Below are 26,495 nucleotides of genomic sequence, written 5' to 3'. Positions count from 1 at the left end.
TAGAATTTGCGTTCTCTTCTCAGCTGTAACAGAGTCTTTAATATGGGCATGCCGTGTGAGAATTCCGATTTAGTTGAGCTCTAATGCCGGTACCAGATACCGGATAAAAAAAAACAAAAAACGACGGAGTCTTTAATAAAGCGCGGGAATGATTAACATACGAACAGCATTCACCTTTCTTTTTCTGGTCTTCTGTATCAAAGCCCTTTACTTTGGTCGAAGCAAAGCAAAGTGCGCCATTTCTTTACAATATCTCTCTCTCTTCAATCACACCATTAAAGCTAATAAAGCTACCCAAAAACCCACAAACAAACAAAATTTCCCAACAAAAAAGAAAGAAAAAAGAAGCTGAATTATCTCAACTACTATATCACATCACATTCTTTTCTTCCTCATAGAGAAACCAAAAGCTAAAGCTAAAGCTAAACCTCACTTTTCATCCAAAGTATCTTCAGAATACAAACAGACTAAGTAATTACTTATATACACAGAATTATGTCTTTATTTCATAGAACTCTTTGTGAAACAACCTGCATTATGGCGAGTACTAGTGGAACGAAGCCTAGAACAGTGTCTAGGCGGGTTTCTAAGGCCCCCACAATGGTAGACCCTGCCGCCGGTGAAGATAAGAATTCATTAGACAGTGAACTTGTGCCATCATCATTAGCAGACATTGCTCCTATTCTTCGTGTTGCTAATGAAGTTGAAAAAGAAAATCCTAGAGTTGCTTATCTCTGTAAGAACATCTACAATGATTTCATCTTTGTTTTAATTTTATGTTCTGATATCTGTTTTATGAAGAGTTGTCTGTATGTGAACTTAGGCTGTCTACATCATGGATGCGGCCTGCTAACGTGGGATGCTTTGCGGACTGCCCTTTTAATAGTTTTGCATGTTATGATTAACATGAAAATTCACTCTTGACTTAACTTAGATTTGGAATCAATAGGTACAAACTAAAATAAGATCCTAGCCTAGGTTTAATTTCAAGTTCTTCTTATTTTTTTTAAATTTTGAATTTTAGATAAAGATTTCATTTTTTTTTGTTTAGTGATGGTGATGTCTGGCCTAGCTTGTGTGCACCTAGACTATTCCACTGCTACCTCCTATCAGTATTGGTACCGAGTAAATCTTTCCACTTAGGCGTAGGTAGATGGGAAGAAATCACGTAGTGTTTATTTTGAAATAAAGAATTCAAGACCTTGGTTTTTGTAATTATATAACCAACATCAGGCTAGTTTGATTCTTTCGTGTTGCAAATGAACTCGAGAAAGAGAATCCTAGAGTTGCTTATCTCTGTAAGAAAAACTACTAAATTTGATCTTTTTATAATTGTATGTTCTGATATATCTGGTTTCTTCAATTTGATATTTTGATTCTACTGCTCCCTCCATTTCAATTTGTTTGTCTGGTTTTGACCTGGCTAGGAGATTTAGAAAGTAAAGAAGACTTTTGAATCTTGTGATCTTGATATAACATATGTAGAATGTACCAAAATGACCTTTAATCACCTAGTGTTTAATTTTAAATAAAGATTTCAAGACCTTGGTTTTTGTAGTTATATGACCAAGAATAGGCTAGTTTGATTCTTTCGTGTGGCCAATGAAGTCGAGAAAGAGAATCAGTTGCTTATCTCTGTAAGAACATCTACAAAGATTTCAAGACCTTGGTTTTTGTAGTTATATGGCCAAGAATAGGCTAGTTTGATTCTTTCGTGTGGCCAATGAAGTTGAGAAAGAGAATCAGTTGCTTATCTCTGTAAGAACATCTACAAAGATTTAATCTTTTTTAAATTTTATGTTCTGATGTCTGATTTCTTGAATTAATAACTTAATTCTACTGTTTAAAGATCTTATACCTTATGGTTAACATGAAAATTTACTCCAGACTTAACTTGGAGTTGGAATCAATAGGTATAAACTAAAATAAGATTCTATTAGTCTAGGTTTAATTTCAAGTTCTTAGGGCTCATTTGGCCGTGAAAATTGTGAGTATTTAAAAAAAAAGTAGTTCTTGTTTTTAAAGTGAAAAATGATATTATTGGAGTTGTATTTGGCCATGAATACAAACAGGAGTTATATTTGGACTTATGTGAGTGATTTGGAGTAAAAAAAGTGAACAACTTTTTGGCGTTTTTCAAATTCCGGGATTTACCAAAATTTTATGGTCAAACATGATTTCCGGAATTTAACTTCGAAAAAAAGTAAAGAGTATTCATTGTCAAATGGCCTCTTAGTTTTATATTAAACTTTAGATAAAGATTTCAATTTTTTATGACGGTGGTGTTTGGCCTAGCTTGTGTATACCTCGACTATTGGGAAGTTATCACCTAGTGTTTAATTTTTGATAAAGATTTCAAGTCCTTAATTTTGTAGTTATATCATATATGACCAATAAGAGGATATTTTGATTCTTTCTGGCAGTCAAGTTAAAAATATACATGGAAAATCTTTCAGGTTATATCTGAAATCCACAAATGCATATGGGACCTCATAAAATTTATAGGATGAGTGAATGGTGATTCGAGGAACATTGATTGCGAAGAACTTCCTTGCAGTTATTGTCTCTATTAACTTATAAACACATGTAGTAGGTATAGCAAGTATTTTAAGCAACTTCACATGATGTGGAATTCTGAAAATGTACATCAGTGTTTTGACCTATGGGCTGAACAGGCTTGGTCCAAATCGTTAAAATGTTAATTTTGTTGAATTGCAGTCATACCAAAGCTACTTTCACTTAGTTTAACTAACATGCATAACGCTGCCGAAACCAATTCTAACTTTTACACATTGGAAGGAGTAGAAGAGAAGTTTAGCTGGTGTTTGAATTAGTGGTAAATATCATGAAGAACACCTAGTTTGTATTCCATCTACTTTGAGTCCAGTAGAACGAATAGGACCAGTTTCGACCAGATTGAGCATTGCCGACCTGGGAAATGTTCTTGTGCGTTTTTCCGATCAAGCCCAAAATGTAAACAATAATACCTCTTACGAATTACTTGGCCAAAGAAAAAATGAGGACTTCTTATGCTCCTATGTTTGGTAGTGCAAATTATTGTGTCCATTTAATCTTAAAGTTCCTGAAAAATGAGGACATATTTATCAACAAGTCTACGTCCTTTCATCCAGATGAGACACACGTCTCTTGTCCATTTATAGATCTTTATTTCCCAAGTTAAACTAAGATGAGGTACCATAATGTTTTCCCAAGTTAAAATTCTTTATGAGGCACCCAAAATTGTGGCTTATGAGGGAGGGAAAAACAGTCAAACAATTTGGCATTGTGGCCTTGATCAAATCTCGAGCGCGCTTCTCTTGTAGTCTGTATGAAAATCACCTCAAAGTTGCTCAATAATGTGAGATACTTTAAGACTCATAAGATGATCTCTATATATTACTTGAGAGACTCTAACTAAATCAGTGTCCATGACTCCTCTGCTTAACAACCAGTGTGTCTACTGTTTATGTTGGAAACTTTTTCTGGGGACCTGAATTCTTTCTTTGGTTTCATTTGACTGAAACTAGATGTGGGAAATCATATATGGATCATTAATACTGGAGATCTAGGTTATATTTAAAAAAGATGCAGTGTCATGATTAGTCATAAAGCAGAAATAGACCTTAATTAAGCAATACATTGAGAAGAAGTCAATTTTCTTTTATGCTCTGTTGTCTTTACTTGGTGCTACTAATTGTCTTCAAAGATATCCGATTTACTCTTTCTCTTGTTTCTTTTCCTGTTTTTATATTTTAAATTAGGTCGCTTCCATGCTTTCGAAAAGGCTCATAGGATGGATCCAAAATCAGAGGGGCGTGGCGTTCGTCAATTCAAGACATACCTGTTACATAGACTTGAAACGGTAGGAACATCATATGCAAGTTAAAGCTTTGTGGTTTCATCTTTCTTATAGAAGCTCTTTCTTAAGTGTACTCTCCCACATGTTGTTTGGTATTGCCATAGATGGAAGAACTTCCCACAAGTTGACATGGGGGAGTGACTTAAGCAGATTCTTTGTAGAGGACTACATGTCTGGGTTTTACAGTAGGCTCCCCCTAAAACCTATTTATGGAATTATTTCACATTTTATCCAGTATCTGCACTATTCAACTGATTTCCCAGTATGTTGGGATATGGCCTCAATGTGTACCAAAATAATAAGTTCTTTCCTTTTAGTGGTGTTCACTGTCGGGAGAGCATGCTACTTCAACCTCGGGGTCAAAACATGTTTCTTCTGTTTCTTGTTTAGATGTCAAAACTCTGTCGTTGTGACAAATAACTTCAATTTGATATGTTCGTTTGACATTACCCGTCATCGTTATTTCTGTTAATAAGTAGTTCATTTTCATCTTTTAGTGGTTGTATGTCTTTAGTGTAAAATTTTCAAGATCAATCTCTCAATGATTAGCATGACGAATTGATTGTAGGAAGAAGTAGAAACTCAAACTCAACTTGCAAGCAGTGATCCTAAAGAAATTCAGAGATTTTACCGGAACTTCTATGAGAAAAATATCAGAGATGGCCATCAAACAAAGAAACCGTGAGATTTCGGATGGCCTTCTTGTATTTCTTTGGTAATGGCCTACCATTGTTCATTTAATTAGTGGGTTGACTTTGCATTTTTAGAGAGGAGATGGCTAAGATCTATCAAATTGCAAGTGTATTATATGATGTGCTGACGACCGTGGTACCCTCTGCAAGAGTGGATGTTGAGGTTTGATCTGTGTTCTTATGTAGTCCTTGGAATATTCCAGTACTTATTCCTCTTATGGGAACTTCAAGCTCTTGCGTCTTCGTTTCACAGACACACAAATATGCCAAAGATGTCGAAGAGAAAAGAGAATACTATGAGCACTACAACATTCTTCCTATTTATGCTGCTGGGGTCAAACCGGCGATAATGGAACTTCCTGAGGTTGTAGGAACATTCGCTTTAATCTCAGTTCATTTGCTGGCATGCTCCTTTTGTGTGACTAAATAGTACTCTGTATCTCCTTTTTTATTACAAAAAGGATTGATGTAATTGTCTTTCTTGATCAGATTAAGGCTGCTCTTCGAGCTATAAGAAATATGGATAATCTTCCCAGAATGCCTGATGACAAGGATAAGTCAGTCAATGATATACTTGAATGGCTTGCTTCAGCCTTTGGCTTCCAGGTAAAATATAATGATCATGACTCTCAATGCAGATGTTCCAGAACTTTTTGTCTTATGTAAGTCAACGTGCTTAAGTGTCCATAAACTGTTGCAGTGTTTTGTATTACACAAATTTTCATTCACACCAACTAAATCTCAAGTTCTGAGAGGGTACAATGTGCTGTACAAAAACTGACACTGGGTGAATACTTAGGGTGTGTGTGCTAAGAAGGAAATATTTTCCAGGAAAATAAGTGGATTCTTACTTATTTTCTTGTGTTCTGTACGTAAGCAAAAAATATTATCCTAAAAGCATTTGTATATAATCTAGACAAATACTATGGGAGATGGGGGGTGGGGTGGTGGGGTGGTGGGGATGGGGGCTAACGGAGTGGGGGTGAAGATGAGGAGTGTTTGAGGGTGGGGAGGACACAATCAATGTGGAATGCCATTTGTGGAACTTATTTTCCCTAATTCCACTAGGAAATCATTTCCCCATTTTTAAAGATACTTATTTTCCTAGAGAAAAATGTTTTCCATAAATTTTGACCAATCGAACATGGGGAAATAGTCCTCCATAACGAACACACTCTTAATGTTCATTTCAGCTCTTCAGCAGTGTACATTTTCATTGTGAAAGTATATTGTCTTAGACAGCAGAGTCAGGTTAATGAGATGTTGGTGTCACCATTTACGGAGTTGAAGGATAAAGTTAAGCGGAAGGAGTACTAACTGAACTTCCTAGAATCTGAATTGGGCTGGCCCTGAAAGATCACTACCTGCCGTTTGAACTCATTCCACTTAAAAATCCATGCATCTGAATTCTGTTTTATTGAACCAGGTTTTCATTTTACCACCTCCTTTCTGAAACCCACCACTTCCCGGCTTTTTATTGCGATTATGAGTACCACCTGTTTGGAACCCATTTCCCTTAAAATGCTGCGGAAGTATCTTCAGTTAATATACATATCTTCCGGGATCTTCCCTTGGCTGTCTGATGATAATAATGCGTTCAAGTTCCAGGATAAATCTTTGGTCAAGAACACTCAGACATTAACTTTGCATAGTAAAGTCATTTTCTTTCTTGTTATCAACAAATTGTGTGAAGCATGTGTGGCATCCAGTTTGAAATGAGCAGGATTTATGAACGAGAAAAAAAACTCAAACATGTAAAGCATAGCTGATTTCATTTAGTTATTTGTTTCCTGAAGTGTTTACCAAATAAATGTGAAACCAAGATGCTTACATAAATTCATGAGCTTCTTTATGAACTTCAGAGGTACTTTAAACACTTCCTCTATGAAATCCTACACTTTGCAAGTCTCATTGTTGAAAGCAAACCGCTTGCTACTGACTTGTGATTGTCTTTTAATTTCTATTACATCACACTTTGGAGTTCTGTGAGAGATGTTACGGCATACCTTAGTACATCAGGAACGCATGTACCACCTTACGGGAAGCTACCTCCTTGAGTTTTCCTTGGTTCTTTTAATTGCATTCGATACTCTTTTCGATGCCTTCAAACAAAGATGTGGCATTTAGCATTTTTTTCGATTGCTTCTAGTACCATTTCCTTCAACATGCTGATAAATGAGATTCTTAACTTCATCTGACTGCATCTTGCTGCTGATTTATGTGGAATGAAGAAAGCAAATGTGGCAAATCAGAGGGAGCACTTAATATTGCTGCTTGCAAACATGGATATAAGAAACAAGAGTGTGGAGGATGATGCAAATTATAATGAGGTAACTGTATCTGCTCATTTGATAATTACACCAATTTGATCAAATATGCATATAGATCTCTATTTTGTTTTGAATCCTTTTGGCACTTTTCTCTTGAAAATTGATTACAAGAGAACATTTTTGCAGTTGGACAGTTATACAGTTCAGCAGCTGAAGGATAAGATAGTCAAAAACTATGAATCATGGTGCAAATATTTGCACTGTCCATCAAACCTCAGGTGAGCCAAGTAGTGATCACAAAATTACAAGCACAACCTTCTAGAATAGGTTAGATATGATTAAATTTTTTTAAAATGAAAAAATATATTTCTCCGTCCAACCCAAAGAGAATGAAGCAGGTCAGCATATGGATTTCAAACCTGCTCATTGTCGGTGTAAATGTGAACCTCAGTTCTTTACTCCTTTTTCATACTTAGAAATTACATAGAAAGTACTATAATTCACAATTTTATAAATTAAAAGTGTTTAGAAGATGTTTGAATAGTTGTACTTGAAGTAAAAGGAATTTTGATTCCCAAATAGCAATCGTGTCTTATAAAAATGGTACAGGAAGAGTTTTTTCTCTTGCTTGGCTTACGTCTTGTGTTGCAGGTTTCCGCTGGGTTGTGTCAAGCAACAGTTGGAGCTTCTATACATTGGCCTTTATCTTCTTATATGGGGTGAAGCCTCAAATATACGATTTATGCCAGAATGCCTTTGCTATATCTTTCATAATGTAGGTTTGCTTTCTTATCATATGTGATAATGCTTCTCAATCTATCTATATATTCAGTACATGCATTGGATTTGTCTAGAATCTGCTGGTCAGTTTACATCAGTCACTGCTTCTGTTGTCTCTTTTGGACTATTGCATGTGCACTATCTCAGACACTGAGGGAACTGACATGATACCAATACCAAGATAAATAAGTTTTAAGGGACACTTCAGGTTTTTTTTCTGGAAGGGTGAAATGGGCGTTGAGAAACAGTGTGAATACATGTGCAAATGTTAGCATGTGACCTCTTCATGAAATCTGATAAGTTTTGTGATGCTTGATTGATGCAATCATCTTCTCCGTAGCGAACTGTCCAGTCATGTAACACACACACACGTAATACAAGAATTCTTCAGTATTTTTGATGGATTGTGGAGATTGTTCTCCATGTTTTCTCCCGAATAGCGCAACATTATTTATATAAAACGTAACCCTCCATGTGTCTGTGTGCCTTTTATACTTCAAAAATCAGATGGCACATGAGATGCATGGAATACTATTTGCCAATGTACGTCCTGTCAGTGGTGGTGCATATCAACCGGTGTCCCATGGTGAGGAGTCTTTCCTGCAGGATGTTGTGACCCCTATTTATGAAGTCATTCATATGGTAAGCTCCTATATTGTGCTATTTGCTTCAGAGTATTGTGTTTATCACCTTATCTGAATTATCTTCGCTGGAAAAGGAAGCTAGGAGAAACCAGAATGGGACAGCAAGCCATTCAGCATGGAGAAATTATGATGATCTTAATGAATACTTTTGGTAATCAATTGTATAGCCTGTTACGATTTTTGTTTTTGCAGTCTACGGAAGAAGAGATTTATACTCTTCCTTTGCAGGTCCGATAAATGTTTTAAGCTGGGTTGGCCAATGGACAAAAAAGCTAATTTCTTTGTGCACACAGAAAAAGTAAATAAAGCAAATGTGGTATGTGTCTCTTATCAGATATATTACCCTGTCTGTAGAGGTTGCATAAGAGACATTCAGTAGTTGTGACGACCTTGGGTAGCTATGTTGAAGTCCCATCAATTCCTGTATAATGGACTTTCACACTCACAAGCATGAAACTTCCATGGCATCAATTTTATTCACTAGATTATTCCATTGTATTGAATTATGCTTCCTTAAATATGGTTTTGGGATTGGTTAGCAAGGTCCCATCATAAAATGTGGTCTTTGGATCAACTCTGCTGCCTTATTCAACATGAAAATAAATCGTACTTCAAGGATGTCATATTCTTTACTTATATATGTAAAACCAAAAATATTATCTCTGGCTAAATAGAAGAGTTTACAGATTACTTTATTGGCTGCTTCACATACTGCCAGTTGGTTTTCTATTGGGTGATTTGATTCTTTAACATGATGTTGCATCCTGAGGCTTGAATAAGAATTCAACCCCTTCACATGGGACGTTTAGGAATCACGCATTATGTTACATAGGGAGTTCTTCGACTAAGCAGTTTGTTAAAGCAAATAAGTTTGAATAGGTTTATTTGCATCACTTTTGAATAGCGTTAAGAATAAAAATAGTCATCGAACCTTTAGTTATATGAACGCTGTATACTGCACATTCTTTTTGAGTTCTTTGCCGGAGTAAGTTTGAGCACCAAGAGTGCTTAGCTTGAGTGAGTTCCAACTTCCAAGTCACATAGCAGGTGTAAGACTAAGGTAGAGAATGCTGTTGCTCTTTGAAGGTGATTAAAAATATAAGGTAATAACAGATGTTTTGAAGATAATAGTAGTTCCATACAAAAAGTTAAGATGAATTGCATTTTAAATTTCCATTTTTGGTTTAAAGAGAGTTGTACAGATGATGCAGAATCTATGTTACAATTTTTGGAAGCCTTGTAAATGTCCAAGGACAGTAGCTTGTAGATTGTAATAATTGCAGCCAGCCCAAAATTTTGGCTGATGAATAAGATGTTACCATTCTAAAAAAAAGTAATAATATATATATATATATATATATATATATATATATATATATATATATATATATATATATATATACACACACTCTTTTTTAGCTGCTGAAAAAGAGAATGCACTTTTTCTACTGTACCAAAATGTCAATAGATAAAAACTAGAAAAGAAAAATTAAAAGAACCATCCTTGACTCTGGGAGAAAAGAAGGTACATAATTGCTCTTCTCTGAAAGTCTGGCAGGTCTGTATGTTGACTTCTGAAGTGAAGATTCTTACATTCCTTGGCAAGTTAACTGAGACGTTCAAAATACCAGAAATTGTCAAACTTGTAGAATTTGGCTTAACTTTGTCCTCTTATTTGCTTTGTTTTAGACACAGTATTCCCTTATGATTTTCTATAAATGGACTAACTTAGCTTGATTCTCAGGTACATAATAATGTTACTACTGGAGGGAGGAAGCCCAAGTCAAATTTTGTTGAAATTCGAACTTTTTGGCACCTTTATAGGAGTTTTGACCGCATGTGGATATTTTTTATATTGGCACTTCAGGTATCCCCGGACTCACGTAAACTGCTATGTTTTATTTTAGAATCTGCATGCTCTTCTTTCCTTGTCTCTATTAAGTATAAACTATGTGTGGAAAGTGGAAACATATCTACAAAGGGATGAAAGGAGATAACAAGGCCACACAACCATTATAAGTTAGTACAATCACTTTCATATCCCAGAAGTGGAAAATGAGATCTTAGAGGATTATTTCTTACTGAATTTGTGAGTTCTTCTCTGCGATGTCTCTTTTTCTTCTAGGCTGCATATTGTGTTCCGTCTGACAACATCAGGAAGGTAATTAGTCAATGGGCTAAGGATGATTGACAGCTGCTGTATCACATGGAACACCTCTGATTATGGATTTGTTTCTATGTCAATGGGCTACCGATGATTGATATCTGCTTTATCACATGGAACACCTTTCTGATTATGGATTTGTTTCTATATCTTCATCAACTATTTACTCCTAAATTTTCAGTTTCTTTACACACAAGTTCCTAAAGTAAGATTAGCATAATGTCAAACCTCCACTTTGGTGAGCCAATTCCGAGACAAATTCAGCATTTTAAATCACAGATGAAATTATCAGGTTCAGAAAGTTAGTTTTTGCGTCTTGATATGCTGCTGTGGTAGCATGTTTTGAAATCCTGCTGTACTGCTTTCATGGAAGTTGCTTGTGAAAATTATAAGGAAAACATGAACAAATTGGAGAAAAAGGACTCGGTGCAAAATCAAGATGGTTGCCCCTGTCGTGGGGGAGAGGGGGCAGTTCTCCCTCTTTCCAAATGCAACGCCTCCCTTTCATTGCTCGCTAGTTGTTGATAGTTAAGAGTTGAAAAAGTCTCACTGTTGATTAACTAGAAGAGTCTAAGTTGTTCAATAGCTAAGGTCTGTTTGGTTTTAAGCACAAAGCACAACTAAAGCACGGGCTTTAATGAAAGAGGCATCAATCAACTGAGCCCTCGATTTTGAACTAGTGGGAATTGGCTGGATGAATCATCTGAATTCATTCTGCTTTAGTCAGACTCCTAAGATTTATCATATGCGGCCTCCTCCTTTAAGATCGTCTATGCTTGGCAAAGCTAACATAGGGAATGTTATAGCTTTCTATAAATTTGCTTGATGTATTTTAGATGATTAGGGTCGAAATTATTGGTTTAGCTTTTGCTGAATTCTAGGGGATTCTAGGGGTTTATTTTTCTGGCTTGGCATTGAATTTTATGGATACTGGACTGAAGAGTTCAAGATTCTATAACTTAACACATGTTATGCCATATATTTACCTTGCATGTCCACAGTGAGTCCTCCAATTGACAGTTAGTTGATCGCTAGAGTGTTATAAGTTCTTGCTCAGGTATTGTTAAGAATGAGAATATTTTACGAGCAAGATATTTTACGAGCAAGAACTCATAACACTTAGTTTTTCGGTGTAAAGAAGAAAGAGTTGAGGGAGCTGTACAGTTAGTAGATCTGTTAGGATCATTGTAATAGGTTAGTCTTGTTGTATGATCCACAACTTTTTGGAGGTCTCCAACATATCCTTAATGCTGATGAATACATTACCATTTTTTTAAAAAAGAATGAGAATATTTTACAGAAGATTATCAAGGTGGTTAATAACGATTAACCACGCATCCGTTGCCATTATTTTGAGTTAGGTGCCTGGGTTCTTGCAATACCAAAAAAATATCTTGCAAAAGTTTTGAAGTTTCCCTTGTAGCATCATTTCATCTTTATAAAATATTTGTAATGATCTCATTTTCCTCCCTCTTCAGGCAATGGTTATCATTGCGTGGAATCAGTCAGGATCTTTGTCTGTGATTTTTGATGCGGATGTGTTCAAAAGCGTCTTGAGCATTTTCATAACTGCTGCTATTCTTAACGCGTTGAGAGGTACTTGCAGTACCGTATTTGATTTCCTTTCTCTATCATTATTCAATCCACTAGAAACTCTTTCATTAAACGTGTAAGGAGTGTGCCTAGATTTTTCCATTTTTGATATTGTTACTGTCTTTCATTGGAAAGCTGAGCGTTGTCCATCTATATGTGCTTTCTGCAGCTACTTTGGACATACTCCTTAGTTTGAGAGCTTGGAGGAGCTTGAAATTCACCCAGATTCTTCGCTACCTTCTGAAATTTGCATTTGCAGCATTCTGGGTTGTTGTCATGCCTGTTGCTTATTCAGAATCTATTCAGGATCCATCGGGAGTTTTGAAATTCTTCAGTAATTTGGGAGGGAATATTGAAAATGAGTCACTGTATTACTACTGTGTTGCTATTTATTTGATACCAGAGATATTGGCTGCCTTTCTATTTTTCTTCCCTTTCTTGCGGAAATCCATGGAGCGCTCAAACTGGCGAATCATCACCCTCCTTATGTGGTGGTCTCAGGTCAGCATATTTATGCTTTGATACTTACATGGACAGTTTTGTCACATTTGTCTAATAGCTGTAGTGTATCCAGCCTAAGCTTTATGTTGGAAGAGGCATGCACGAAGACATGTTCTCCCTTTTAAAGTAAGAACTCATTTGTCTTCTATCTTCTCACAAATAAACAAGTCTTGTTTGATAGCATTTCTATTCTTCTGTCCCTCTCATATTTGTTTTTGGTATGCTGTGCGTGGATGTGGGGCAAGGTTATCTAATGGGTTGTAGTGAATACTCGTAATTATGTTTGGTACAGTAAATTGATCTAACATTTCATTCCCTCATTTTATTTGCTCAGGTACACTCTCTTCTGGATCATGCTCATCATAAGCAAGCTCTCATTCAGCTACTATGTTGAGGTAATGTTTTCCCTTAAACTCTATTCCTTTTAATCCATTTTAGCATGTCTTAGGAGTGGTTATCTTCCTGTATGACTATCCTTATTCCACATGTGTGAAAAAATAAAATTTCAAAATATATAACGATTAAAAATATATAACGACGACTTTTATAACCGTCATTTATTCCTACATAACATGACCTCCACTCGATTCCGACGTGACTGCTATGTCATCAAAAGGTTGTCTTAAGATACTGTCGACGTGGCCACGTCATCATACTGTCGTGAATAGACTTTGCATTCTACTTCAGCATGACCGTCTTGTTATGTTCTTTCCACGTGGCTTTTCGGAAGGGCTAAAACACATTATTCAACTCTATCTGTTGGTAACATGCCTGAAACCGCTATCAGAATGTATTTCACTATCATGCAATGTAAAAAGTTCAACTTATGTAGGATACCTCTTGCTGTCTGAAGAATGTTTTCAATTCATACTCTCCTTTTCTTGCTCAAATGCAATATTCAGTTCTCGAATCCTTCTTAGCTTGCAATGGACCGTCACATCCCCAACTAAATGGAACTCCACTGGATGACCTCCATTTTGAATTTCATATATTAAACTCTAATTCATTACTAATGAGGTAATCAATGTTTTTCTATGTTGCAAGTTAATGTTGATTATAAATTATTTGTAAGACCAATTTCTATCTCCACAGACTAATATGTGCTACTTCAGAAGTATCACTTCAGACTAACGGCGTTATTTGCAACTTCAATTGGAAAAAAGTGTCCCCACTCCCTTTGCTTAATAAAGAAGATGAAAATGATTGAAAGTCAAGATGAAACATCAATTTTACTCAGATCTCTCTATGTCTTTTCAGTACGAGATGGCTCTTAAATGAATGTTCTTGTTTCCTCAGTCTCTCTTTTTGATTTCCCCCTTTCCCTGCAGATATTGCCACTAGTGCAGCCTACCAAGACAATTATGGATATAAGAATCACAAGTTGGGACTGGCATGAGTTTTTTCCACATAGTACGTCTTTGTTAAAATTTCTTTGACCTTGCTTTGTTGCGAACATTTAATTAATCATTTTGCATTTGAATGTTATTCAGTGCCACATAACATTGGAGTAGTGATTGTCATATGGGCGCCAGTTCTTCTGGTATGTTACGGAATAAAATCACTTGTGAATGACAATCTGACGTTGAGTTCTAAGAGATGTGGATTGCATGTAGGTCTATTTCATGGACACACAAATTTGGTATGCTATATTCTCTACAATTGTCGGTGGGATCTATGGTGCATTCAGCCACCTTGGCGAGGTTGGTTAATAATATTGGAGCAACGCATGCGTTCTTGGACTGGATTATTCTGGATAATCTTCATGCCCTTATTCCCCTTGAAAAAATAGTCATACTGCTAACTATTTCTACCTTTTTGTTTTTTAGATAAGGACGCTAGGGATGCTACGATCACGATTTGTATCAATTCCTTCAGCTTTTAGTGAACGTCTTGTGCCATCTTCAAAAGGAGAAAAAAGACATAGATATGAGGTAGCTATTACTCATATATGCAAATAGATGCCCCCATATTCTTGCATTATCACAATTCCTAAGTCCTGCTTTAACTATTTTCTTCTGCTGAACTTTGTGTTACTGTGGTAGGATGATTCTTTGGAGAGGAAGAACATTGCGAAGTTCTCTCAGATGTGGAATGAGTTCATACTTTCCTTGCGGATGGAGGATCTGATCAACCATCAGTGAGGACTATGCCTGAAATTAATTATGCTACTTAATGAATAGATTTCTGCAGTTATGCACTTTAAAATTAAGTTGGTGATTCTTTTGTTGCTGTGAACTGCCAGTGAAAGAGATCTGCTTCTTGTACCGTATTCATCAAGTGATGTCTCTGTTATTCAGTGGCCTCCTTTCTTGCTCGCCAGTAAGGTGATACTTGATTCCTGTTTTTGATTTTAGATCATTGAAACATTCCCTTTTTTTGGCTCAGTTTTTTCACCTGATTCTTATTAGATTCCAATAGCACTGGATATGGCAAAAGGTTTCAGGGGAAAAGAAGATGCTGACCTGTTCCGGAAGATTAAAAATGATGATTTTATGCGCTCTGCAGTGATCGAATGCTATGAGACACTTAGATATTTGCTGGTTGGCATTCTGGAAGACAAAGATGACAAGATGTAAGGCATTTTCAAGTACTTTATTGGTCTTTTCTTTATTGTTGACTAGCTAATGCTGAAGGTCCAGGTCCATATTTGTCATACAGTTTTTCTGTAATTTTTCACGAAGAATCCATATGACCACTTGGAATTTGGTCTCTTTTTATAGGGTTGTGGAGCAGATACGCAAAGAAGTAGATGAGAGCATAAAAGAAAAGCGGTTCTTAAGGAAATTTCGGATGAGTGGGTTGCCCTTACTGAATGATAAATTGGAGAGATTCTTGAATCTTCTGGTTAGTGCAATACATGTATATGGACAAACACAACTAACATGATTTAAATGTTTCCTTCTGCATCTTGAATTCAACTTTTTGATGAAACTGTGGAGGCTGAGTTTTCTACTAGTAGGTTCTATGTGCTTGATTGTGGTACTTACAGGTGACAGATTATGAAGATGAAGAGGATAAACGATCACCTATGATTAACCTTATCCAAGATATCATGGAAATTATCATTCAAGATGTTATGGTTGATGGTCATGAGTAAGTTCTTGACAGAAAATAGTTTTCTCAGAGGACACGAAATTTACATAATCACATCTGCATTGTGATGAGCATCTTCAATTTGATGTACAATTTATATTTTCTGTTTTTTTCCCTAGAATTCTGGAGAGAGCTCACCAGATTGATAGAAAGGAGCAGAAATTTGAAAAGATAGATATCTATCTTACACATAATATATCTTGGAGGGAAAAGGTGTTTTGAACCTGAGCTTTGTTTCTTCATTAATTCTTTAGATCACGGTCTTACATCTTACTAATGCTTTTTATCTGCCTCTTCTATACAACATTTATTCTATAGGTTATCAGGCTTAATTTATTATTGACTGTGAAAGAGTCTGCAATTAACGTGCCTACAAATTTGGATGCTCGCCGTCGAATTACTTTTTTCGCAAACTCCCTGTTTATGAAAATGCCAGATGCTCCAAGAGTTCGTAATATGCTTTCTTTCAGGTTAGTTCTGAGCTAGAACTAAAGGACCTTTATTCCTTTGCTGGTGAGTTTTATGTTTCACTTCTTTATGAAGCATTGCTGAAGCTATAGATCAGGAACTAAAGTTATGTTGGTCTGCCGCATTGTTAAGTGGTTGTTTGACAAATGAATCTTGTAGTGACACAAAGCAAACCTTTACGCTTAATGATGGAATGAATGCTGTCTCTTTCAATTTGGAACATCTTCCCACTTGCGGTTTTAAAGCGAACAATAAACTAAAAGATGCTTGTCCACTATTATGCTCAATATACAACTTTTATGGATCTTTCATTGTAGAGGAAAGTGCTCACTTTATTTTTCAAGTCACTGTCCCATTAAAAATGAGACCAAGAGTAAACTGTTTGTACAGATGATATTTTGGGTTTCTAGTACTTAAACTATAGTTTGAAGTATGATGAATTGGAGTAGTTAGTTGAAATTGTGGCATCAAGTATGGCGTGATATATAATATTGTTTGATTAACTAGTTTGAATATCGTAGGGAGATTTTTTTTCTATTTAATGATAACGCGAGTTTCTGAAGGACTAAAAAGGAAAGCAGATCAAGTTTTGGGGATAAAGGGAGTGCACTCCTTTAATTACAGGTTTAGAAAAGCAGTTATTAACAGATGCTTGTCCTGTCTTATTGACACAGTACAGATACTCGACAGCTGTGGTACAAGGATTTTGGGATAAAACGACCATTGAAAAGAAATTTCTGTAGAAAATATGGGTACTCACTTTCATATATTAAATGAATGACAAGAGGCACTTGAGAAACTTCTTGCTTTCATTTGTTCACTTGATTGGTTTTGAAAACACCAACTCGCTGCTTATCATTCATGTTACTTTTAAATTCTTCCTCCAAATATCTTAAAATGTGTGATATTCATGTTTCATACTATTTCCGGTGTTGCAACTATGCGTCTGCTTGCCGTGCTGCACTTGCAGAACTGATTTCCATATTTATTTATTGTTCAGTGTCTTGACTCCTTACTATAATGAAGATGTTCTCTATTCTGATGAGCAACTTAACAAGGAAAATGAGGATGGTATAACCACTCTGTTTTACCTTCAGAAGATATATCCAGGTGAGTATGTAATCTGTGGCTTGTCAATTACTGTATCACATTGCTACACAGATAAAGTACTAAACTCAATTGCCTTTATTTGACCATGAAATAGATCAGTGGAAAAATTTTGAGGACCGCATCAAAGATCCTAAGCTTGGATACCAACATAAAGACAAGAATGAATTAATCCGTTACTGGGTATCGTACAGAGGACAAACACTTGCAAGGACAGGTCAAATCGCACTAAAATCTTTGATATTTCATTAAGCTTCTGACAGTATATTTTGTTGTCACTCAACTTACTCTCTGTTTGTATTATGCTCATGGAATTCCAGTGAGAGGAATGATGTACTACAGGGAGGCTCTTGAGCTTCAGTACTTTCTGGATTTTGCAGGGGACAAAGGTACTACTTGAATTTTCTTGTTTCATTGTGCAACAATATACCTGTGATACTTTGAGTTGGATGTGATTGGTGCTAACTATCTACCCTTTACTTGGCAGAAATTTTTGGAGGTTATCGGTTCATTGATATGAATCAAACAGATTACAGAGTTTTGAAGGAGCATGCACAGGCGTTGGCAGATCTGAAGTTCACATATGTTGTGTCCTGTCAGATCTATGGTAATCAGAAGAAGGCCACTGAACAGCGAGACCGTAGTTGTTATGTCAATATTCTGAATCTCATGTTGACGTAAGTTGGAAATTCTGACTACTCTACTAGTTGAAAGAAGTGGTTTTCTTTAATTCTATTCTGAACCTTTCAGGTATCCATCTTTACGTGTTGCTTACATAGATGAGCGGGATGAAACTGTTAATGGGAAGTCCGAGAAGGTTTACTACTCTGTACTGGTGAAGGGAGGTGATAAGTTGGATGAGGTATGAGTGTGAGAAACAAAGAGACTTTGTTAACAAATGTTTTTGCTCAACGGATTAATTGGCGCAAAATATTTCTTTACTAAAATGTGATCTTTCTGTTTTCATATCACTGGAATAAGTAGTAAGTGTCTTCTTTTGCTGCCATGCTAGGAAATATACCGTATCAAGCTTCCTGGCCCTCCTAAAATTGGGGAAGGGAAACCTGAAAATCAAAATCATGCCATCATTTTTACTCGTGGAGAAGCATTACAAACCATAGATATGAATCAAGTAAGTTTTTAAATTTTCTGCTTCTTCATTAAATGTGTACTATGAGTCTTACTTCTTTTTCTTCTAGGATAATTATTTTGAAGAAGCTTTCAAGATGAGGAACGTATTGGAGGAATTCTTGAAACCTCACAGGCAGCGAAAACCGACAATACTAGGTTTAAGGGAGCATATTTTCACTGGAAGGTTCGCAATATTTGATGTTATAAGCCCTTGTAGCTCACACGGTTATTGAATTGCTCACGTTATCCTTTGTGTTGTAGTGTCTCTTCGCTTGCTTGGTTCATGTCCAATCAGGAGACCAGTTTTGTAACCATCGGACAAAGAATTTTGGCAAACCCCTTAAGGTGAGTCATCTTACTGACCTCCAATGAAATCTGTTTTCCGCTGATGCATAATATGTTGAAGACCTGAAGCTGCTAATGTTCAGTTCCATTGTATCCTTTATTACACATTGATTTTTTTAGTTTTTATTTTGTGCTGTTGGTGGTCAAAAAAATTGTTTACGTCTTTTTGGCCATCACAATATAGTTTCAGGGTTGCTGTTTGACTCTGTCTTTTAAGGAAAGAAAATTTAATTGATTTTTTCACTCGCTTTCTCCTAGCTCTTTGCCTTACATATCCACTTATTCTGCGTGAAATAAGTATTAACCAGCTCAACTTTGCGAACCTTTTTCTGCTTTGTTCCTGAGCATTAACTGACAAACACGTGGTACTCATCAGTTTAAGGACATCAACTTTCCAGGCACTTATAATCTAACCTAACTGTAATCGAAAAATATAGTAGAGTAAGTTCTTGTATTCTTCCAAGATTCGGAGGTATAAATATATGTAGACGAGATTCTAACTAAGGTAACTAAACCTACAATTTTCTACAAATCAGCTGCCTATAAATTTATTGCTATATGCATGAAAAACCTAGACATGTATATCTATGTTCTTAATGTTAATCACGTGGAAATTTTTGTTGATAATGGGTGGCTGTGAGATTCGATCTTAAGACCTCTGCCTGCTCTGATACCATATTGAAGCGTGTGACCATGTCATCTAAAAGCTTAAGTTGTCAGAGATAGCACACTTTTATTTTCTTAATTATATTCTCAATAGGGCCCAATATTGGGTTAGGCAAGAATTGAGACGAGTTTGACTCTGATACCATGTAATCAAAAGAGATAGTAAAGGAATTTCTTGTATTGTTATTTCAAGACTCAAATGTATAAATACACGTGTAGAATATTCTAAATAAGGTAACTAAGCCTGCAAATCCGTACAACCATCTTCCTATAAATGTATATAAAACCTAGATATGTACAACTATTCTTTCTTTAACACTAACTAATGCCGGAGATAGTTTCTTCAGCTCTTGCAGTGCAAGAGTCCTATTGCAGAAAATGTCATGCAGTCTTGACTGTTCTTGTGCAACTGTAAATGTTTTGAACTGATTCTTTAACTTTACTTCTCTTGTTGAGCTTTCTGGACTTGGGATGAACATTTATTTGGTTTAGTTTAGGCTATTGTTACCGTAACTGGATTGTTTGGTTCTAAAGTAGGAAAACTGAAGAGTCTTTTCCTAGTTTGGTGTTGGTTTTTGGGCCTAATGCTTCAGGCTATATATATTTATCTACATTTTGAAACCTTAGTTACAACAACAACAACATACCCAGTGTAATCCCACAAAAGTGGGGTTTGGGGAGGGTAGAGTGTACGCATACCTTACCTCTACCTTGGGAAGGCAGAGAGAGGCTGTTTCCGAGAGACCCTCAGCTCAAAGAAAGAAGAAAAAGAGGCAGTAGCAAAAGTAAGAGAATAAGATAACAGAAGCTAAAGAAACAATAGCAAGAAGGCAATAAGCAAAACAATAGCAAGATAATAAGGCAACCGAGGCTAAAGAAACAACATATAGTAATAGAAATCTAAGATAAGAGAATTATTTTGACACCTTAGTTACAGCCTACAATATTAATAGGCTTGTCATTTTGTTTCGTTGTGTTTCTTTTTATTTTTCCCTCTTTTTTGGAGACAATCAGACTTTTTCAGTCTCAATTTAGTTACTCAAGACTAGCTCTAGTAAGTCGCTCGAATTTGTTGTTTTTCTTTTTCTTTTTCCCTCTTTTTTGGAGACAATCAGACTTTTTCAGTCTCAATTTAGTTACTCAAGACTAGCTCTAGTAAGTCGCTCGAATTTATTGCCCTACTAATAAATTGCATATGTCCATATACTTGACCAATTGGCAAGTCAGATCCTGTAATGATCACATGTAGATCATAAATTAGAAGCTTCCTTTGACGCTTCTTCCTGTGTCTCTTGCCTTTTCAACTGTCTGCCAGGATAATACCTTCTAATCCAACTGTGCTGAAATGGTTACTATTTGATATGACTAGTCCTTACTTTTAATTGCAATTCCCTCGGGCTACTTTTCTTTTTTGCTGTTCTTTCTTTTTAAGATTGACTCACAACTTGTTGTTTTTATTCCTTTTAATTTTCACAGGGTAAGATTTCATTATGGTCATCCTGATATTTTCGACAGAATCTTTCATGTAACAAGGGGTGGAATTAGCAAAGCTTCTAAAACAGTTAACCTGAGTGAAGACATTTTTTCAGGTGGGATAGTGTTTCTTTAACGGTGAAACTGCTAAGGCATTTTTTGGTACTTACTGGGGTGCATCTTCAGGTTATAATTCAACTTTACGAGGAGGATTTGTAACACATCATGAATACATCCAAGTAGGGAAGGGTCGTGATGTGGGGATGAATCAGATCTCTCAATTTGAGGCAAAGGTGGCAAACGGAAATGGAGAACAAACACTGAGCCGTGATGTCTATAGGCTTGGGCGTCGGTTTGACTTCTACAGGATGTTGTCGTTCTACTTCACCACAGTTGGTTTCTACTTCAGCAGCATGGTATGCAAACTGCTCTTAGTGCTATGCATACACTTCATTGCATAAAATCTTTTGACTATGTGACTGATGAATGAAGCAAGTTTCTTGCTAGCTGTTGTTGTAAAAACTAACATTTTCCCCCAGTAAACCTTGCTACTGATCTAGCACAATTATTGCATCACATTATTATACAGCTTTTGAGCTTTTACGGAGAAATATTACCAAAGAAAAGTACTGAGAAATAAAATATTAGAACACACGCGACGAAAGAAGTTGATGAACAAAAAAAGGAATAGAAAAGCACATACTTAGAGATTCATACAACGTCTCTGTACTTTTTGGAGGCTTAATAAAGAGATGATGATTATGTAGAAGTGACCTCTGCTTAGGCATTTAAAAGGCAAGTTTTAAAGCACATTGTTTTCACTTTCATTTTGTTAATGTTGATAGAGGTGAATGTTGGGAACTGCTTCAACCAGTTTGTGTGTTTGTGCTTTGCAAACTGCCTCAGAGACTTGCTCCCTGTTTCAGACATATCATCCTTTTTTTGATAAGTTAAAGAGACATCATCTTACACGGGCTCTTAAGATAATTCATTCTCTTGTGGCATTCCTCGAACAGAAGGGGTAAAATTTGAAATTAGACCTCAGGAAAGACCATGAGACCAACAGGCTGTAACTCTATGTACTGTGGCTTATGACATAGTATAGATGTGAGACCTCATGCTCATTAAATATTTGTGTTTCTGAACAATGTTTTGCATCTGTTCATTAGTATGAAACAAATTCAGTACACAATTCTAAGCAACAAATTATTTAGCCATCAGATCGTAATTGTAGTATTTGGAATACAAAATAGGATAAAGAAAATAAGTCCTGGGCTTTCCCTGCATTTATTGCTTGTCACTTGCAGCTCTTTAGAATTGTACTGTATGACTAAATTCTGGTATTGCCCGAAATATTTTTTCAATCTTTACCTCAAATATGTAACGTTCTTCCGGTATTTATTGAATGAACTAGTACGGAGGTGCTAATTATTTGGCTAAACATGTATTTTACTTTCAATGGTTGCCATTTGGTGTAGATTGTCTAGCTTTTATCTTCATCTTTTCATCTTAAGGAATCGATAAACAAAAACTCATCAAAACTTGATTAAATAGTGAAAACTGGACTCCATGTGTCAGGTATTTCTTTGATGTGAATGAATTGAGCTCTCTATGCAGACTATGACGTATACTTGCTCTGATTGCTGATTTCTTCCTTACCTTTATTGATCTTCGAGGAAGTCCAGATACTTTTATTTTCTCTTGTTGCTACAGTAGCAGTAGTTATTCAGTCATTGGAGAAAAATTTGAGTTTCTGTCTCCTCCTTCCATTTCAAAGTTGTTGTTTCCATTTATATCTTCTGGCAACTGGAGTTTGATTCTGGAGTCTAATTTTCCAGATGACGGTGCTTACTGTCTATGTGTTTCTGTATGGACGGTTATATATGGTCTTGAGTGGGTTGGAAAGGCGAATTCTGGAGGATCCTACAGTTCGTCAGTCCAAAGCTCTTGAAGAGGCTATGGCTACCTCGTCTGTATTTCAGCTGGGGTTGTTGCTTGTACTCCCTATGGTAATGGAAATTGGGCTGGAGAGAGGATTTCGCACGGCCCTGGGTGATTTTATAATAATGCAGCTGCAACTTGCTTCTGTATTTTTTACATTCCAACTCGGAACAAAAGCACATTATTACGGTAGAACGATCTTGCATGGAGGTTCTAAATATCGAGCTACTGGTCGTGGCTTTGTTGTTTATCATGCAAAGTATGCAGATAACTACAGGATGTATTCTCGCAGTCACTTTGTCAAGGGGCTTGAGCTGTTTATGCTGTTAATTGTCTATGAAGTCTATGGGGAATCATATCGCGAATCAAAGTTGTACTGGTTTGTTACTATTTCAATGTGGTTCTTGGTAGGTTCCTGGTTGTTTGCTCCTTTTGTGTTCAATCCATCTGGTTTCGACTGGCAAAAGACAGTGGATGATTGGACAGATTGGAAGAGGTGGATGGGAAATCGTGGAGGCATTGGGATTTCGCCGGATAAAAGTTGGGAATCTTGGTGGAATGAGGAGCAGGAACATCTAAAACACACAAATATAAGGGGTAGAGTGATTGACATAATCCTTTCCTTTCGATTTTTCATTTACCAATATGGAATTGTCTATCACCTTGATATAGCTCATGGCAGCAGAAGTTTACTGGTAACAACTTACTTGTCATTCTTTCCTTTTAACTTGTCTCTCCTTTTTTGGGGAAGTCTTACAGTTTCCATTAAATCATCTCATACAGGTTTATGGACTTTCTTGGTTCGTTATGCTAACTGCTCTTATGGTCTTAAAGGTACTTACCTCGCATGCTTGACACATTACAATTTAACTAAACTGAATATATAGGAAGTGGGCGAAGTAATCACAGTTACCATAGACTTACTGTTGATGGAGTGAAATGCTGTTTAAACAGATTGCACAATTCTATCTTTCCTAGTTATGTCTATCCACAGAATATCTAGGTTCTTTCAATTGGAAAATATCAGCTTCATCGACAGTCATCTAGCTTCATAACTTGACCTATCAGAGTAAGCTTGAACTGGATGTGCGAAATATTATGAACAATTATGCATGCTTATGTTGGCCTAAATGTGTTTCTCTGATCATGCTTCTTGTTATTTTTCTTGCTATAGATGGTATCAATGGGCAGACGAAGATTTGGGACTGATTTTCAGCTCATGTTCAGAATTCTGAAAGCACTTCTATTCCTTGGATTCGTATCTGTCATGACCGTGTTATTTGTTGTTTGTGGCCTCACCATAACTGATCTATTTGCTGCCATTCTTGCCTTTGTACCAACAGGCTGGGGCATTCTTCTTGTAAGTTCATTTCTTTGCATATCATACGGATCATCGTTTTTGTTCTATTTATTGCTAATGGGGTTCGTTTACCGACTCTGGTCAAATAGCAAACTTCAAAATTTACCATATCCATCTTACACAAAATTTACCATATCCATCTTACATTCTTTCAATTTGGTTTACATAGAAACTTAAGCCGACTCCAACTCATCTATATGCAATGTCTCTCTTTTCAATTAATGATCCTATTCTTGTTAATATTGCATTAGCAAACTTTTGTTGCTGTTTCTCTGCTAAGCTACTAGAATGAAATGAAAAGGTGTCCTGTTAATATCGCATTAGCAAGCTTTTGTTGCTGTTTCTCCACTAAGCTACTAGAATGAAATGAAAATGTTTCCATTGTCAAGTCATACATAGCTAATGGACTAGCTCACTAGCATGTTTTCAAGCTGAAACAAACATTTTTCAAAGATAGTAATTTTTTATTTTTTTTATTTTTGTGAGAGCATGTTACCATGATAATACTTTTGTGACTTATTTCTTCCTTTATGTTCAAAGATTGGTCAAGCATGCATATCCTGTTTTAAGGGGCTTAGAATTTGGGATTCAGTGATGGAGTTGGCACGAGCATACGAATGCATCATGGGACTGTTCATATTCACGCCAATCGTGGTCTTGTCATGGTTCCCATTCGTATCAGAGTTCCAAACGCGACTGCTCTTCAACCAGGCTTTCAGTAGAGGTCTCCAGATTGCAATGATCCTTGCAGGGAAGAAAGATGAATCATCAAAATCTTGAAGTTTATTATGTTTAGCACAGTTGACAGTATTTTTTTAAAGTGACAGTATTTTTTTAAAACTTAGGCATTACTACTGATGAATGCACAAAGAGATCTTCTTATTGAATAGATTTCAAATCATAGGTTTCAATAGGTTGTGAAAAAAATTTGTAGCAAGTTTTAAATTATTACATACTCGTGTAGAAGATACGGCTATGTACTTTATTCATAGGATTAGTAGTTAATTCATTACCCGTGGTTCTTGAAACTTACCGGGATTTTGTTGAAGTCCCTAGGGGTTTCATGCACTCTCTACTGCCATTGGGTTGTATACCAAATTAACTGGGTTAAGTTATATGAACACTCCTATACTTTTTGGATCAGGTATTATTTCCGTCATTTTTTTTGTATTTCTTAATTTAGTATTCGCTTATTTCTTGTTCTTAGTTTCCTATTACTACTTCTTGTCTCTTTTACTTTAGTTTTCTTGCTATCCTGATGTTGTTTCTGCTTTACTTGAGCTGAGGGTCTATCGAAAACAGTTTTTCTATGTAAGTTCTACGTACACTCTACTCTCCCCAAATCACACTTGTGAGATTACACTGGTATGTTGCTGTCTGTTATATGAACACTCTTTTTCCATTCTTACTTATTTTAGTCCAATGCTCCGATACTAAATCATTTAAGGCAAATAAAGGGTTCTCTAAAATTAGACTTTAGATAAGTCTCAGACTTATTCATGTGTAGACGTCCTGGACCTTAATGTAAGTATAACAATAATTACATTTTAATCCCATCGGCGTCTAGTTGTTTAGACTTTAGATAAGTCTCAAACTTATTCATGTGTAGACGTGCTGGACCTTAATGTAAGTATAACAATAATTACATTTTAATCCCATCGGCGTCTAGTTGTTATCGCTTATATTAATCCTTTACCTCTGCTATGGTCTAATAGATAGATCCTAAAAACAGCTAAAGGAGCATGAGTGTGTTAATTAGCCTCAACATTTAGTGAATTTAGCATCTGAATATCAGAGACCAAAATGATTGTTCATAAAATTAATTTTTTTTAATAATAATAAATAATAAGTCAGGAATTGGGGTGCAAAATCTTATATATACCAATTAGGCAATTATCATGGCTACATTTTGACACGTATTTGCCTAATGCTATTCAAGTTTGGAACGATCGATTAGAAGATTAATGTTGACCCTTAGAGAGACGGATATTCGTGGCTTCTTCTATTTCTATTTTTTGAGTTTAAGTTATATATACGTGTTAGTTTAATAAAAAGTCTCACTGATTTACATTATCAGGTCATTTTCATCTATTGTAACAGGTAGCTTTTTTATTTTTAAGATTATTAATCTCACATTTTTTTTTTTTTTTTTTTTACACAAACGTGGATATAACTTAAATTCTTATTCTTTTTTTATAAACATTTGATTGTCTGTCTTCTTTCTGGCATCGCAATCGTCCATGAAAGACAGCCACCAGCCAAAACTCCAGATTCTGATGTGATTTTAATATGAAGTCACTTCAAGCAGTGATATGGATGCTTATCATTTCATGCTAATGTCCCTTTGCATTCTAATTATAAAATACTTACTGTCCCAATTAGAGGAGAAAAACTTGCAAATAATTACT

At 35.9% G+C, this 26,495-nt stretch overlaps 1 protein-coding gene across 2 annotated transcripts; it reads left to right on the top strand.

Moving 5' to 3' along the window:
* The first annotated feature begins 277 nt into the window (after window positions 1-277).
* On the top strand, window positions 278-25,230 carry LOC132616948 (callose synthase 7-like). Of its 2 annotated transcripts, XM_060331737.1 has the most exons (42): window positions 293-736; window positions 3,762-3,862; window positions 4,428-4,540; window positions 4,627-4,714; window positions 4,805-4,915; window positions 5,041-5,157; window positions 6,783-6,881; window positions 7,008-7,099; window positions 7,473-7,596; window positions 8,109-8,243; window positions 8,320-8,396; window positions 8,474-8,561; window positions 9,990-10,112; window positions 11,888-12,005; window positions 12,172-12,503; window positions 12,577-12,629; window positions 12,838-12,898; window positions 13,832-13,913; window positions 13,994-14,043; window positions 14,117-14,203; window positions 14,330-14,434; window positions 14,546-14,640; window positions 14,746-14,827; window positions 14,912-15,075; window positions 15,224-15,347; window positions 15,493-15,596; window positions 15,716-15,809; window positions 15,915-16,066; window positions 17,065-17,174; window positions 17,269-17,388; window positions 17,492-17,560; window positions 17,659-17,848; window positions 17,922-18,033; window positions 18,184-18,303; window positions 18,371-18,486; window positions 18,564-18,647; window positions 20,790-20,902; window positions 20,973-21,202; window positions 22,625-23,422; window positions 23,511-23,561; window positions 23,902-24,087; window positions 24,628-25,230. In XM_060331737.1, the coding sequence occupies exons 1-42, from the start codon at window positions 496-498 to the stop codon at window positions 24,865-24,867; spliced, it is 5,751 nt and encodes a 1,916-aa protein (XP_060187720.1). In that variant the 5' UTR covers window positions 293-495; the 3' UTR covers window positions 24,868-25,230. The 2 variants fall into 2 exon arrangements, with proteins under 2 accessions (XP_060187721.1, XP_060187720.1); XM_060331738.1 differs by lacking the exons at window positions 22,625-23,422; window positions 23,511-23,561; window positions 23,902-24,087; window positions 24,628-25,230 and adding an exon at window positions 22,365-22,612 and having other exon boundaries at window positions 278-736.
* Window positions 25,231-26,495: the final 1,265 nt, after the last annotated feature.

The sequence above is a fragment of the Lycium barbarum genome, chromosome 11, assembly GCF_019175385.1.
Source record: "Lycium barbarum isolate Lr01 chromosome 11, ASM1917538v2, whole genome shotgun sequence".
Classification (NCBI taxonomy): Eukaryota; Viridiplantae; Streptophyta; class Magnoliopsida; order Solanales; family Solanaceae; genus Lycium; species Lycium barbarum.
The sequence above is the reverse complement of the archived record's forward strand: the minus strand, read 5'-3'. Positions and strand labels throughout refer to the sequence as shown.

What these genes read in the sequence shown, in the direction of transcription:
- LOC132616948 (XM_060331737.1), top strand. Translation starts at nt 496, where the DNA reads ATGTCTTTATTTCATAGAACTCTTTGTGAAACAACCTGCATTATGGCG. An exon ending in TTTATGAAGTCATTCATATG is followed by an intron (nt 8,244 to 8,319) that starts GTAAGCTCCTAT and finishes TCGCTGGAAAAG; the next exon opens with GAAGCTAGGAGAAACCAGAA. An exon ending in AGAGATTCTTGAATCTTCTG is followed by an intron (nt 15,348 to 15,492) that starts GTTAGTGCAATA and finishes TGGTACTTACAG; the next exon opens with GTGACAGATTATGAAGATGA.